At 38.1% G+C, this 16,763-nt stretch overlaps 1 protein-coding gene across 1 annotated transcript in view; it reads right to left on the bottom strand.

The window, feature by feature from the left end:
• Positions 1 to 16,763, bottom strand: part of FGGY (FGGY carbohydrate kinase domain containing) — a 327,463-nt gene that overhangs the window by 36,003 nt on the left and 274,697 nt on the right. The window contains exons 15-18 of the mRNA XM_009636237.2: positions 10,562 to 10,669; positions 7,182 to 7,243; positions 1,956 to 2,103; positions 194 to 268 (exon numbers count right to left, since the gene is read on the bottom strand). Of these exons, the coding sequence (XP_009634532.1) occupies positions 194 to 268; positions 1,956 to 2,103; positions 7,182 to 7,243; positions 10,562 to 10,669 (393 nt within the window). The remainder of the gene's footprint in view (positions 1 to 193; positions 269 to 1,955; positions 2,104 to 7,181; positions 7,244 to 10,561; positions 10,670 to 16,763) is intronic.

Raw genomic sequence — 16,763 nt, forward strand, 5'->3', positions numbered from 1 at the left:
TTCTCCACAGTCTGTCGATTACCATACAGTAGGGAGTAGTCACCAGTGTGGGTAAACAATATCTTGCTCCTTTAAGAAGCCCATTAAGTGAATTCATCTATTATTAGAAATCCGTTTAGCAGAAGGGAATGATTGGTCTGCCACAGAACATGAGACAATTCATTTATTCTTTTATGCACTTAAAATGGCTTACAGCAATGGCTTGAATCGTGGCCAAGTAGATAAGGGCAAGTTCATCCAGACCCCGAGACAATGTTAGTCCAACAACCTGTGCAAAGATCAAAAAGAAAACCTAAAAATCCAGCCAAAGTAAAACTCTCTTATTTTCTATGGTTTCTTGTTGCAACAAGTTTTAAGTACTAATTCTAAGCCCTACTTTTGTGAGCTGTACACATAATGTTATGTTAAACATGTTATTCTTGATCTGGGGAAGAACCACATAAATTGTTCTTGCCCTTGCAAAGAAATAAAGAACAAACAGCATATTGTATGGGATTAGAGATAGATTAACTCTGACAGTTTTATGTTATGACTCAGATATTGCTCGTGAATGTATTTAATGTAATAATATGAAAATGCTATTACATAAAAATAACTTTTTAAAAGCATTTCTCTCCCTCCCTTCCAAGAACCCTAACACTGAAACACAATTAATAATTAAAGACTACACCTTAACCTCCTTTAGTCTGACATAAATCAGTACTGCTCTGTAGTTACTCTGGATTAATATCAGAATAGGCAAGACCTGAATGCAGCCATAACTGTGGCAGAAAAAAAATGTGCTGCTGTTACCAGTATTTGCATACAGCCATCATACCAAGGAAATTCTGATTCTGCTGCAGCACATAATTTTTTCATAATGCAGGTATTATTAGGAACCAAAAATATATCAGCCATCTATTTTTTTTAATGTTTCCCTCGTTTGTGGTTTAAAACGTGTTGCAGTGTTCACGCCTACCCCTTCCTACCTCAACCTCAAATACAGCGGATTTTGGTGCGGTGACTAGTTTGAGATGCTTGTTTCAAGGACAGTATGCCATTTTGAAGCACATTTTTGCATCAATCACCAGGTATTTTGCTATCATCAAATTATACCGTTATGATATTCTTCTTCTACAGTTCTCCACAGTAACATCCTGGCTTGTTGCCTAGCTGATCTACCACCATGAAGCTCAGTGAAAATAAACATCCAAACATTTAAAGATGGTCTGAAAATCTCCCCAGCAGAGGTTCTTTGGTGAGCTTCCAAACACTGCTCTTTCTGGTCCCAGATTGCAACTCTCTGAAAATTTCTTTGTACAAACCACAATATTTCAATCCCTTTAAGTTCCCAAAGCAGCAATTTTAAAACCAAAAGCCAGAATCAGATCAGGTTTACCTTTGAACAAAGATGTATGAAGCACCATGATTGCATATTTCCAATCATGAGAGCATCTATGCCCATTTTTAACAATAAGCAGAGGAGCTTCTCAGTTTCTGTGGAAATTTACTACCCAACAACTCTAATACAGCACATTTACTGAACATTTATTTGTTTAAATCAAGCAATCTCTCCTCAGAATATTTCATTCCTTTCCCAGATAGCCATACCCAAATTTGTGTTGAAATTCATTGCAACAGCTATGCAAAATTCAGTATACAGGTGAATTAACAACAGCAAGCGCTGCTAGTCAGTGCTCTGAAAGGTGATTCCTAGGAAAGATACTGGGACACACACAACACTCCTCATATTTTTATAAAATAAATGTGACCGTAGTGATATCTAAACTACAGTGATCTTCATTTTCTATTAAAACATTAGCACACTTCGAAATGCAACAAGGAACCCGAATCTTATGGGATAGTTTAAATAGCTAAGGAGGAGTATGCTCAAAATTGGAAAAAAGCTCCTTCCAAGCTTTTTTTTTTTTTTTTACCCTGTATTGACCTTTTTGCAAAGACAGGCTGTTTCTTACCATGCCCTTTAGTGTCAGATCTGTTAAGGGAGATCTGTTACCATGGAAATCTGGCCAAACATGTAAATCAACAGTGAGGAAACCCACAGGCAAAGATTTCTTAATCAGATCCAGGTGACTGTTCAAGTATGTATATATACTGTGAGCACTAGAAGAAAAACAAGTTGGAAGAAAGAGTGGGGGAGGTTATTCATCAAACATAAAACATTTGTACTACCATCAAATGCAGAAAACCCATCAAAGAATGCCAAATCCCAAATTTAAAGCAAAGGGGGAGAAAGGCAAAAACGCCTGCTTGCCGAGCCCATGGCATTCCGGGGTGCGGGCAGTGTCTATCTGCACACCCATTCAACAGGCCATCTGAATTCCTTGATCCCACAGGATGAGGGGAGATAATGGCAGTTTGTGATCTTGAGTTTGCACATCGACTCCTACGGGTCCCTAGATGAGCCAGAGCTGTTTGGTATTTTGGGGGCTGATGATGCTTGTCACTAACAGAAAGGTGCTGACGCTGTGAAAGAGAAAGCTAGAGAAAAGAAAGCTGAGAGAGGAACAAGGAGGATTCCAGACAGAAATGAAAATCGAATTCCTTTACAAATGTTTAAAAATTTCTCTGATTAATCAATAGCACTGGACTTACAGCTTTCCTTTTTTAAACCAGAATTATTTCAGTGTGTGTTATGATTAAAATGCAGCACTAAGGGTGGAGGAGAGAAAGCAAGTGGTTGCTATTTTAGGGAGGAGCTGAACATGGGCCTAAATATGATTGTATCTAAGTTCGGATACTACACCCAACTTCACAATATCCAACAGACTTTTTCCTGGACCAAGAGTAATCTTAGGACTAATGGTGAATTCTTCAGTGCTTTGGCTTGCAATGACTCTAGTGACATTCCATTTAAAAAATGTTGCAATTACGCTCAGAATATTTTTTCCAACACTCATACTATCATAAGCAGATTCATATATATTTTTCAACTCCTTGGAAATCTCCAAGTGGGGCATTTAATTCTAGACATGTGGGTCAATAATAGCATCTAACCCTAATTACAATTGATTAGTCATTGTCTCATCCACTGTAGACCCAAACAGTGATATTCATTTAGCCTCTACATGTATATTCAATCATGCACTAATGAGATCCCTAAGGGAATTTGGCATATGCTTTACTAGTTTGACTTCTGACCTGCTAGCAGCTGTATATTTATACTTTGCATTCAACCATTCAGCTGCATGTTTTTTCAATTATACCTTACCATGTGTATGCTATCAGAGGATATCATTCAAAATGAAGTACACTTGGAAAACATTAAAATAACTAATTCACATCATTATTCACGTACTTTAAAATGTACTTTATGTGTCTTCCTGGACCTGAATTATGATAATTTTGAGGTCACAATCATTTTTTTTCCCCCTTGTTGTAAAAGTGGCCCTATTTTCTACATCCCTAAAGACTGCACTATAAGCAGTACGTGCTAAGGACAAAGTAATTTTATTTCCAGTCTAAGTCATGGCTTGACTGTTGGTAAGGAAAAGAAAGGAAAGCTTAACTCAGCCACAGACCTATCAGACATCCCAGCTTCTATCTGTTCTCCACATTGCTTGATTACTCTCGCAAGGATTAGCAATTCGTGCAGCTCTGACAGAACACAAGGGCTGTACAGAAGAGGCTGAAGTTCAGCCAAATATGCTTAGACCCACATAACCTTGGAATGACACTTTTTTTCACACCTTTTACCTTTTCTTTTCATATAGATATGGGTTCAAGGCACTATATTTGGACTGAGCGACTGGCAAAATCCTTCAAACACTTGCCAGTTCCAGTTTCTACCAAGTCTGCATTACATGTAGTATTACACCATCGGCTCTCTGGAGCTTTTTCTATTCAGTTCTATGAGAAGGTATCAGTAGCAGCTGGATCTGACTTGCAGAGTCGAGCACAAGCTATTGCTGTTAAAAAGGAACTATACTGAAAGTGGAGACTAAGAAATCAATGCAAGTTTGCCCAGTGTTATGTTCATAGTAGGGACATAACTTCAGAAAGCAACAAGAGGTTGGTATTGAATCTGTTCAGGAATCCTGGAAGATGCCAGCAGGTATCTTTCAGGAAAAAAAAAATCTAAACATTTTAGATTTCTAAATCTAAAAAAATCGGATCTAAAACATCTAGAGATACAGAGAACTGCCAAATATGATTATTGCATTCTGCCTGAAAGATCCCAGAATTGCTGATAGATAATGTGTGTGTCACTTCACTTTTTTTTCAGGAGCTATCTCTTTAGATGGGGAAATGGCATTGAGAAGTGAAGGAAAGGAAATTCTGTCCTAAAACACAGCGCTTCACAAAGTGCCAAAGGGCATCCAATCTTTGCTGTCAAACAGTTAGAAACTGTGATTCTAGAAAACAGAAGTATTTAAACATTAAAGCATAAATGATCATATTATTTCTTTTTTTTTTATTTGCTACTTTAGCCTACCTATACTGGATTTTACCATATCAGCATTGGCTCGATGCCAGACCTACACAATATATAGATTGAAGACCAAATGTTCCATCTACAAAGCAATTTCTGCTTGAAAGAAAACAAGTTTTGTGGTTGCTCACAGAGTATGCCAATTAGTCGGACCAAATGCTAAGTTTACAGCTGTCCAGCCAATCCTTGTGTAATTCAACCCTCTCCACTTCCAGTAAAAGAAGAGAAAAGAGAATATAGGAATTGTACTGGGAGGGTTGCACACGACTGGTCTGCGCACAAGTGGTCAGTAGGAGCTGGTTTCTGGCAAGTCTGTCTAAGCAGCTCGCGCCCTAACAAGTGACCACAAGTTACTGAAACAGTGATAAACACAGCTTGCAAATTCCTGCTCCTGGTATAGGCAATGGAACAGAAGTCTGCACAGTGAAGCTTCTGAGATCAGTGGCTCGGCAGGCAGTTTGCCATTACCAAACCTCCTTATTAGCAGTATTGGGAGCCTGGGAGAAAGGAAAGACAGGCTTCGGAAGGTAGAAGTAGGTGATAGGCAGCAGCAAGTAAAGAGGCATGGATTTGTGACCTCAGATCTTGTTTTTTAATGATCCAGCATGTGCTTTTTGTCAATACAGAACCAGCCTAAGTCACCACAGTGTTGCACCTAGCATAGGAAGTGAAGGTAATATGCAATTGCACACCTAAGTATGGAATTCTCATTTTGTTTTCTTTCCGTGACCACTTGCAGTGGCTGAACAGATATAAATTCCTACACCTACACAGAGAATATACTAAACATAATAAACCAGATTCCCTGAAATATTCTGCTGAGATTTCCAGGCAAATAACTTACCATCATCACCAATGATCCCCCAAAACAAGACCCTATGTTCTTATTATCAAGTATATGACTTAATGTAAGTAAACACATAACCCAAAAATTGGGCCACCATTGTTCACTAAAAAAACACCTCACACTTGTATAGCTGCTGCTACTAGTCCCTATGATAAGGCTGAAGTTTGTGCTCCATGTGTAGAAAGAAATGAAGAAATAAGGAGAAAAATTCAGTTCAAATTGCAAAGTTCCTGATTTTTGTTTGTTCAAGTTAAATTCTTTAAATTTAATGAACATTTGAAAAGGAGGATAAGGGGAATTAATAAAATACTTGTTTACTACATTTATAGCTATCCAAACATTTCATTAGGAGAGTAATATCTGGAAAGCTTTATAAAAATACCATTGAGCAAATTAACTTTATAAAATATTCTCATCCTTTTTATAAAATATTACAACCTTTTTTTTAGTCAATGCTATCCTCCACAGTTTTACTAACTGCAGGAGACTCAAATCGAAAATTATGACACCATACACTCAAATAACATGGAGTTCTATTCCTGGTATTCTGTATTTAGTGTCCTATTCACATCACAATCCAAGCTTTTTGCACTATGAAATTAGTTGTGGTCAGTCAGCTCAGTATCAGACCTAGTATAGACAAGCAGGCTACTCTATACTCATTTTTCCAACACAGAAAACCCCAGTTTATCCTGGTGTTACAGACTAAGTGTTTCTCTTATGCTTGTGCTTCATATGGGGGCATAGGAAAAATGGCCTAGCAGCCAAAATTTTGGAAAAAAACCCTATCAATCGTTATTCCAAACATACACAGATGCATTTATTTCCTGATTTCCTTTTTTAAAGAACAACAAAGAGAATTCTAGGAAGCATAAATCTATTTCATATTGAATGAAGTCCAATACATTTCTGGGAATCCTGGTCAAGTTCTTAACAAACAAGCAAGGAATTGGGCACAACAAAGCATGGAAGGGTCATCCAGAGAAACCAGGTAGCTTTATTCCCCTAGGGAGGACTGAAAATAACTATGTAACTGCATGTGCTTAATACATCTATCAGGACTGACCCTTGTCTTTTAGACCAGAGTGATAAACTGAAGATAAAATGCCAAGTTCGCTGTTCTTTTCTTTAATCTAAGGAGGAAAAAGAAATTAAAAGATAATAAAATTTACATCCAGTGTACCTAACTGTTCAGCTAAGATCTCTTTGGGAGTGATGGGAACCATCTTAAAAGGAATCCAAGCCAAAGCAGCTTGAGAAAGTCCAGATCTGATGATAGAAGTGTCTGGACTGTCTTCATTCACTTCTAAAGCAGACCAAACTAAAATTCCACATTGCACACAATGTCTGGCTCAAGGAATCCCAGAGTTACCTCCAACTCACTCCTACATCTTAAGTTTTGTCTGAAAATTCATCCTGTATTTCTCTGTTCTATTTGGGCTGCCATGCAGAAGTTTTTCACAGAGTGGCTATTCCTTCCTATAGATGACTGTTCCAAAAATATTGAATAATATATTCCTAATTAAGCTGTATCTTACCCCTGGAGCTTAATAGTGTCACCTACAAATTAAGACAAATCATTAGCTCAAGGCATAAAGGCCTGCTGAACAGGGCTGATGCTATGGTATAAAGAAATACCCTGGCCTGTATATAAAAAAGAAGTTGAAAAGCAGGAAGTTAATATCACCACTTAAATATTCTGAAGGTATCTGAGGGGAGTTTAAAGCCTTCATCTTTGAGCAATCACCTGGCAAGCCTTCGTAAATACTTCTAACCCACTATCAGACTCTTAATTCCCCTGTTGCAGAATAAGGATACAGCAGGGCAATTATGCACTGCTGGGAATACAGTGTATCATCAATTTGTAAGGCAGTTTTGTGATAAGGGAATAAGAACAGTGACCTGTCTGCAGCTTTTGACTGTAATTCCGGGAAGGCGACATGGCCTCGGACCACATGCTCTATCTGAAAAAGAGGAAAGCAACATTTTTTGAATTATTACATCTTAAAAATTTGGTCCCAGAAAAGGGTAATGTAGTGTCATAACTTTAGAAAGACAAGAGAGCTTCTAAATTACTCATGAGGTGTTAAGTCCTAGTCCTAGAGAAGCCAATGGCAAAATTCCCACTGACATTACTGGATTCAAGATTTGGCTTAAAAAAAGAAAAAACAACCGATGCACCAAAAATAGGCAAAATGCTATGCAGGCAGCTCCTTGGTGAGAAGAGCAAGCTGAAACAATTACTTTTTTCCTGTCCAACGTTACCTGAGAGCATGTCTTCTAGTCTCAGCCATTCTCCTGCATGCATACCCTCATTGGAATTCTACCAGGAGCATCTTCTTGGCCCAAATCCCTACTTCTATATCACACTGTTACAATAAAACACAAGGTGTGTTGTCATCCTGATAAGATGCTCCATATATTCATTTCAGGAACCAAAATGTATACCCTGACAAGCAATTATTGCTATAAAAAAAGATCAATATAGGCTATGTCTTATACTAAATTTATAAATCAGCTTGTCCTTCCACTCCAGAGTGGCTGTCATTATTCACAAAACAAAGTACCATGCACTTCTAAAGACAATAACTCAGAAAGGTTTGTGGCCTTTTGGTAATACCCCATCAGAGGTGACAGTAAAAGCTAAGGAGGCAAAACTAGAGCTACTCAAGAGCACTGAGTATATTTGGCAATACCTACTGGCAGTAAACCACATTTAGGTACTTATTTTTTAACAGCCTAAATCTAGTCCTTAACCAATATAGGAAAACACATAATGAAGCATACACATCTGAACATAGCAGTAAAAATAATGCATGCCTGTTCTTTCTGAGAGCTGCATCAAAGACAAAACTCAGGCCTGAATTTTGCAGTCTTGCATGATCTCTTTAGAACAGAGGAGCAGCTCATAAATTCAGAATTTAAATCTATAAATAAGTATCACATATGTATGTGTGATATGAAAGCACTTTACACAAAAATGTTACAGAAGTTATGAATTTAGATATTTAAATGCCCTTAATTCAAGACACGGCCACATGAGGGTTGCATCTAGAAACCCATTTCTGCTGTTTGTTATTTTACAGTTTGCATTGATGTCATGCCATTGTCTCTGTTATGCACTATCTTTCCTCCTATAAATTTTGAAAATCCAGTGCAAAAGCCCATCTAATAGACAAACAAACGAATTTTCAAAATAAGTCATTTGGACTCTATCTGAATCAATTTTCAAAATCCAACAGACTTTTTTACAGCTGTAACAATAAAAAATTAATTAGAGAATTTTAAAGAGAAGTTTATCAGTTTTAAGAAGTTCAACAAGCTGTTCAAATTTCATGAAAAGAATTCACCTTTGGGCATATATCAAGCAATGAAAAGAATCACAAAACATGTCCATGTTTCGTTTTCAGACAGTTTGAAGTATGAGAAAGCAGGGTCTTAAAAGGCTACAGCTTTAAAATTACAAAGATAACAAATGCAACCTATCCTCCACACTAGTGTGTACATACACTGTATCCTCCTATGGCTCCCTATGTGTTTTCAGTACATACAACCTCAAGAAAACCACATGAGATATTCTAAGAACATTTTAGTAAAACAGCTCCCCTAATATACCTAACAGTATTTACAGCTGAGTTTTGCTATGGGTCCTAAGAAGACCATGTATTTTTTCCAGCAATTTCTTTAGTGACTCAGGAATATTTTGCTCTCTGTTACCAGAATGGAAAAAATTTTTAAAATAATCTTTCTGAAATACCCTAACTCTCATGATACATTTTAAGTGTGGAACCACCTTGACCCAGGCAACAGCAAACACTAACTTGCTGTATCCTCTCTAAAGCTTAGTTAAGTGTCTTCACCTGCTTTGGATTAAGCACATAGAGATGTCTCTCAAAAGCATTCTCACAAAGCAGCACACAAGATTTGCCATTTTCCTTTGAAAGTGGTGGTGTTATGAGCAGTAATTTAATTTTACTTCTGGTTGTAGAAGTTACCTATAAAATGGGACGCTGGTTCTAGCCCCACCTTGACCTGAAAAATTTAAAGCAAACACATCCCACCTGCTGCAAAAGTGCTTTAGCCATGAGGCTAAGGATGGGTTGGAGACAGGATGGGAAGCAGAGGTTGCAGGAGAGTAAGAGGGATGACTCTTTTGCTGAAGCTGTGACACTGTACAGAGAGGAACGTCAGATTCACGTGGCCAAGGAGAGAGCACGGGAGGGAACACCAATAGCTTAGCACTTAGGGGGGGTGTGTGTTTCCTGTGATCCAGGATTATTTCTGTTTCTCATTCAATGACTGTTCCATATGGAATCTATAAATGCAGTGATGCCCCAATCTACTACTTCCCGGACAGGTACTCCAATCACTAGGCTTTTAAAAAGGTGGGTGGTGCTAGGTCTGAGTAAGAGAGCAATTACGCCTGCAATTCATGAAAGGCCAAAGCCACCTGTATGTTTGCTGAGCTTACAGAGGATACCCACAGGACTGGGCCCGCCTCCTGTACTTTCTCAAAAGCAGCTTGGCACTTCACTCCCAAGGGCAGTCAGTATTTCTACAGACTGAGGAGGGAGACACATGGGGAGTTTTAGAAGCTTCCAGGGTTAAGCAGCCACTGAGGTCTTGCTGACGCTTTTGTACTCAAGCTTAAATACTGTCTCATACGTCTAACCTTTCTTTAAATTTGACATCAGTGTTTTAGTTCTGACTGCCGCCCTGTAAATAAGAAAATTCATTTTTAGGGAATCCAGTCTGGTTTTCATTTTTATTGAAAAATTAAATTAACCTAATATAGTTAGACTCAAGGGAAAGCGTTGAGGTGACAATATATGCAGTATCTAGACTAGACAGGGTAGCATGTTAATGTATTAGTATTCCGTCCATACAATACATCCTTCATTTATGCCCATCAATAAGCACAGTTGTTCTATATAACACAGTATGTATCATTTTCTTTATCTCAAAGACTATCTCAGCCTCCTGCTAAAGTGAAGAATGAATGCCTGTCTGCCTGTAAAATAATAAAAATAATTATCACCGTCATAAAAGGAAGATGTGCCCTTAGTGTTCTGCCCCATATATAATCCCCTGTCAGTTTGTAACAGTTTGTAAGACATGTAACAATCAACTAATTGTTTACTGCTTTCAGCAGCATCGTATCTCCTATGATCTTACAGAGGTGTTTCAGGCAGAGCTCTGGCTGAACTGACAGTGAAGCTACCCCAAATGACAGCAGTTATGGCAGACCTCCCATCTGGGAATCTGTGCCTCCAAACACGTACCAGTTTTCCTGTAGCACTTTGACCTCCTTCATTCAACCACAATCCAGGTACCATTGCAGAGAAATAAGGTCCCCAAACACCAGGCACAAAAATGGGTGTTTCACTGACCTGGAAAAGCAAGAGAAAGCTCTAGTGAATCAAACTACCTAACAAAGTAGGTACTTCACAACTAATTTTTGGCAGCTATAGAGTCCAATACCGAAATGATTCCTGCTCCTCCACTTGAGTTACCAACATGAGTGGAGATGTATATGTAGGTATTTACTCTAAGGAGAATTTGGAGAAATATGTTCCCCATTTGCATCATTTTTAGATGAGATGACACAGCTGCAGCTTCTAATTGCACAACTGTCCCCACTCACTCCCATTTACAGAACAGCTGGGTCTGGCCATGCAGAAAGTAAGAAATTTCAGGGACAGGAGCTGTATTTTACAGGGAGAGAGAAACTGCCCTGTTTCTCCAGAAAAACACCTCACTTAGAATAAACTGTTGGATACAACACCCTGCTTGACTGTCATCAGAAAATACAGCCAATGTAATCGGCAACTGGTGTTTACAGAGCACTCATCCTGTATGTCTTCAGAGTTAAGAATCAAGGGGGAATCCTGCTGACAGAGGACAGTATGGTCCCCTGAGATCTGCCATCAACTCCCAAGGCTTGCAGTGGGATGCCAAGCTTCAGTGCTCTCATAGTGCTGTCAGGAGAGTTAGGTGCCTTGGGTAGAAGCTGCAAACCTGGGCTTGTGTTAGCCAACAGGAAACATTTGCCTGGGTAAACATTAGATTCTGCCCCTTACTCAGGCTTAGCTTTACACAAATCACTTCTTCCTTCACACCTGTGAACCCTTTCATCAAGGCAGATATCTAAGCACTACCATCCAAAAACTGAACAGGACTGTGTTCTACCACTTGCATACAAATATAACACCCACATATACAGTGATATCCTGCTCCTATGCAGTATTTTAGTGGTTAGACCACTCAGGATGTGGGAGACACTGGTTCATTTCCTTTCTCTGCTTCAGAAGATGCAAATTACCAGTTTTTAAGGGTGGAGGGCATTTTCCTCCCTCTTATAAAGCTGTTCCACTTTCAATAGTCTAGATAGACTTTATGGGCTTCCATTCTGGTCCAGAAAGAAAGTGTAAAGACACATGCCATCTAGTCTAGCAAGTCAGGCACAGCTTGCAATGGGGAGTGGGGCAGTGGAACTTGGATCCTAGTACTTGCTACAAAGACTAGTTACAATTGAGGTATATGCAGCCATGATTTCACTGGGAAAAGAGGACAGCAGTGCAGTCCTACACCATCACATGATGCATGAATGCATTTCCATGTTAATGGGAAGGCTAAATCTGCAACTGTTGTCTAGAAGGTGGGAAGTGCTCTAAGAAACATGAGAATTTCCTAATAAAATAAGTCTGGAACAGCAAAAAAGAAAGGTCTCAGTCAATGGGACAATGTTTTTTTGTATTTAGACCTTGCTCTTCATTAGCAAAAATCTACACCCATTAAGGGATGCTTGAGGTTTGCTATTGATTTCAATAAAGCCCGGACTTCATGTCAAAATAGTTTTGGGGAGGAGTAATTAAAAATTCAGGCCTGTTCCTGTCAAACTTGATGTACATTCTCCCTATATTTAAACAGGCCAAACTTGAAAAACAGTTTTTTCTAGCAACTAGGGAATATGCTCCAAGATGCAGTTTTTTGGCATTTGTGCATCACACATGTTTAGTAAATACACCAGCAGGGAGGTTGCTCCACAAGCAATAGTCTGCGCAAGCCATAAACTTACAGCTGATTCTTGTCACGAAGTTAAGAAGGAAAACAAACCAACAAAAACTGGTTTCTCAAAATATATCGCTACACTGTCAAGCAATCCTGATTTCTCTTAGGTACACATTTAACAAATACAAGAATCTTGCTCAGTTCTCCGCTCTCAGCTCTAATGCGCTGACTTACTTTTGCTGAAGATGTATGCGTGCACATGTGTTTGTGTGTCTGCGTAAGATTTTGGCTGGCTAAACCCATTAAAGAGCAAGAATAGCTGCACTGAATTTAAGAAGGCATTTATGACTCCAAGTGGACGAAGCTACGTCAAAAACATTGCAAAGACATTTGGTTTTGTTTTGTTTTCTCTTAAAACTACAAATTAATACAGCTTTGAGTTTTCAACACCTCTATGGGGCAAGCCTTCTTTTACAATTTCAATAACAAAAGGAAGTGCAACAGAAAGCAAATCCTAAAATAACCTGATTTTTAGACCAATTCCACATCACTGACCTTACTGAGAACACAGCATAAGGTCAAAATTCCCGGTTAGTATCTGCTCCAAACTAGTGATGGAACTATTCCGAGAACACAAGCGTCCTGTCTCATTCCCATCCTAAAGCTGTGGATGCAAGGCATGTCTCTACAGGTGGGAAGGAACATTTAGGGCAGAAATTAGGACCTGGGTTTTCGAAGTCTCATCTCAAAATATTTTTGATGCAGCAAACTTCACAGTATTCTGCACTCTACTGTGATTTCTGAAGAAAGAATCTAGCTACATGAGACGTATCAAGCTTAAAATCCAACCGCTGTGTAGTCTGAAGAAACCAATTAGTCTAAGGATATTAAAGGCACAAAGATGCTTTGTGAATACACAGGAAGTTTTAAACATCCAGAAGGACAATAGAGTTACACAAAAAGAAAAAAAAAAAATCTTTCTTCTATCATTAGCCCACAATTTACCAAATTGTCCTGTATGTCTGATAACACTAAAAGGTTTAGATTGAGTAAAAGACCAAACTCTCCCTGCAGCCAGTACTTCTGGCTTAGTATTTTGGACAACCACAGGAATTTGCCAGGACAGGATATTTGCATGCTGGTTCTCAAATTACACTGAGACTTTCCGATCATCCAACTACTGAAGTACCATTTGTATGCATTCCAGCAAACTCTCAACACATAAACAGAGCAAACAAGGGAGTTGAGTATCGCCACACTGATGAATGTAGCCAGTGGGGTACTAGGTTATCATTTTTTTTCTGCTGTGAGAACTTTTAACTGGAATAAAGTTGGCTATCATGCTGGGCTTTACTGGTGCCAGCTATGGCATCATCAGATTTCCTGATTCCCCCTTCCACTTAGACTCTCATTTATATTTTGCAAACTCTGGGTTTTGATGCACATGGAAAGCGGGAGAATTGGGAAACAGCATACTCCCCAAAACAGACACACAATCCTTGAGAAGCAACAGGATGAACATTCTTCCATAGATATATGCATAAGAAATGATTTCCATTTCCCCTCCTTGAAATAATTTGGATAATGCTGATTTTTTTCAAGCCATTCATCAGCTGGCATTTGAATTTTCATAATAAAATGTCTAAATTCTGCTTCAGTATACATACCACCCAATCCCACTAAAACAGATGACTAGACATGAGCGTAAGGTTGGAGAAATAGTGCAAAGTTTGCCGCAGAATCCAGAAGATAAGCACAATTTGCCAGACTCAGAGCTATTTTTGTTACATTAATACCATGTCCTTTTCATAGCTTTCTATTGCCTTCAGATATTCTTATGGTGATATAGGAGGATCAGTGTGGTGTCATTTTTTTTCCTTTAATGAGCTTAAGAAAATCCTTAATCTTTTTAGTAGAAAAACAACATCTGCTTTAGATCTATGGGCAATTGATTTTCATTTTTAAAGCAAATAAGAGATGTCATCCTTCTTTGAAAGGTAAAATACGTATTCAGAAGGAGCCTCAGATTTTCTGCCTTCTATTTAACCTAAATTCATCCTGTGACACACTCCTATTGTGAGGCATATTAATGTCTATTATTTTTTACATATAGTGAAACTGAAAAATACAGAGGATATCCTCTGCTAGACATCAGAATAATCTCTGCACATCAATCACTGCAGCAGGAATTTGAAGATGGGAGATGAGAAGAATCTGAACCTATTCACACTTTGAGTCATAAGCAGCATCTATAAATATGTCAGCTGAACATACTCACATGGAGACTATTGCTCTCATCTGTGATGCTGCTTACTTACAGAACTATTATACTCGGACAAGCAATTCCACTTCACAGTTATTCTATTTGTGGATGGGGAAGAATTCTGTTGTGTAGGAATATGTCACCTTTCCATGTATCCCCAAGACAAACATTCCTACTTGCTCAGCCCCTCATTTCAGGTGAGATGAGAATTAAGCAGTTCCAAGATTCCTGCTCATCTGAAGAGAAAAAAAGAGTTCAATACCTTCTGAAAGGGAGAAAAAGGATAAAAAATTTCTATCTGGGAGGATTTAACCTCAGTGTGTGCTTTATAGAAGACCACGCTAATATGTAAGATATGTAAACATTATAGAGCAATCAGAAACAAATGAAATGATGAATTCAGTTTAATAATATTCAGCTGTGGTGCAACTGCCAGAAGGCACTTTTTGTTATGAATAGATCATTTGGATGAGTTACAGACCAGATTTCTACCCTGGCGTGTGCTAGGAAAATCAATGTCAAACTATCTAAGATCAGAAGGTATCAGCAGCACATCTGGCAGCCCACAGAAATGAAAAATGTCTTTAAAATATGTAATTCTATATAGAACTAAGCTAAAGTATAAAAGGACCTGCTTAAATGGCACTAATATGAGCTCTGTAATGTATTTCATTTAGTTTAGCCCTTCCCACTTGCCTCTCCCTCTAAAACAAAAACAGGCAAAAAAAAAAAAAAATCCACCTCTATTGTAGAAGTCTGCATGCAAAAAAGCACTACTTACCACTTATAGGCTAACTTACAGCTTATGTAAGTGAATCAAAGGAGTCAGTGCCTTTAATCCAAACTAAGTTCAGCTCTCAGGACTGTCATTTAGTACAAAGACAGAACAGAACACAGACCTTCACAGACAAGAATCACCTAGGCATACAGCCATCCCATAAAATGAGCAAGTCATAATGTGAGATTTATTTTACTTAGCTTTGTTTTGCTAGACTAGCCATAATGATCAGGCACATGCTTGTGTTTCCTCCTCAGTTTTATGTAAATGTTACGGTAATCAGAGACAAGATAAAATAAAACGGGCCACACTGGTGAGAGCAGTTTTATGGAAGCATGAGTTTCAGTGGAATTTTCTTCCTCAGTTGACACCATCTGTTACTGGTGGAGGCTTACACAAATTCCTTACAATAACACTACTGGAGAATTTGGCTATTACCTGAAAAGTAAATCTTTATATTAACAGGGTATACTGCTATATATCCATCTTCTTCCGTTTTTATTTCTGGTTCCTAATATTGGGCCTCTGATATCTGGCAGCATTCTAGTATCACTATCAGATTCTCTATTTACTTGCAGTATGCAATAGAGAGAGAAAATAAAATTTTAACAGAACTATTCTTGACTTACCATCACTTACATGAAAGCCAAATTAAGCCTTCATTCTACTGTCACACTTTTTTAGAGTAACCATTTGCTAATGAGAAGCTAGGACATAAAATTTGTTTCAAACTCACTTCACTTATCAGATTCTATAGCTAGAAATTCAGAATAACATATGCTTTTGTTAGGCTTAAGGCAGGTATGAAAAAAGATCTAAGAAAAAAAACTCTTTACAGTTCTGGACTTTGATCATTGACAAGTCAAATACTTTCATTAACTTCTATACTGACTTTTAACTTTCAAACTTTCTGACTGACTGTGCATTGAGAATACTGACATTCATTCAATTCAGGGGTTTTACACTGATGCATAAAATCCTGTATTAAGAAAACTGTATAATTTTACTTCTGCTGACAGATGGGTCTTATATAGCTATTCAACCACAACTCTCTGACAAAGAGTGAAAGAGATTCATAAAAAAAGGAGAGAATTCAAAGGGAAACCCAAGAATGTTTCATTTCTAGGTTTCTGGTTCAAACTTAGGTCACAGTAATAGCTACTGAATGTATGATTTAATAACAGCACTTTCTGGTGGCATATATATTAACTGGGTGGAGCTGAAGCATGCCATTGTATTTTCAGTTAACTGATGCCTACACTAAAATTGCCATCCTGGCATTACTTCTCAAGCACAGAATGGGTTTAAAACTAAGCTTCCCCTAACTCTAGAGGCAATTCTCTAGGTTAAGACTATGGTGAGTACAGTCAACTTGTTAAAATATATTTATTATTAGCAGTAATTACCTATATTACCTATTAAACATGTAAGA

The sequence above is a fragment of the Egretta garzetta genome, unplaced genomic scaffold (assembly GCF_000687185.1).
Source record: "Egretta garzetta isolate BGI_Z169 unplaced genomic scaffold, ASM68718v1 scaffold163, whole genome shotgun sequence".
NCBI classification, from domain to species: domain Eukaryota; kingdom Metazoa; phylum Chordata; class Aves; order Pelecaniformes; family Ardeidae; genus Egretta; species Egretta garzetta.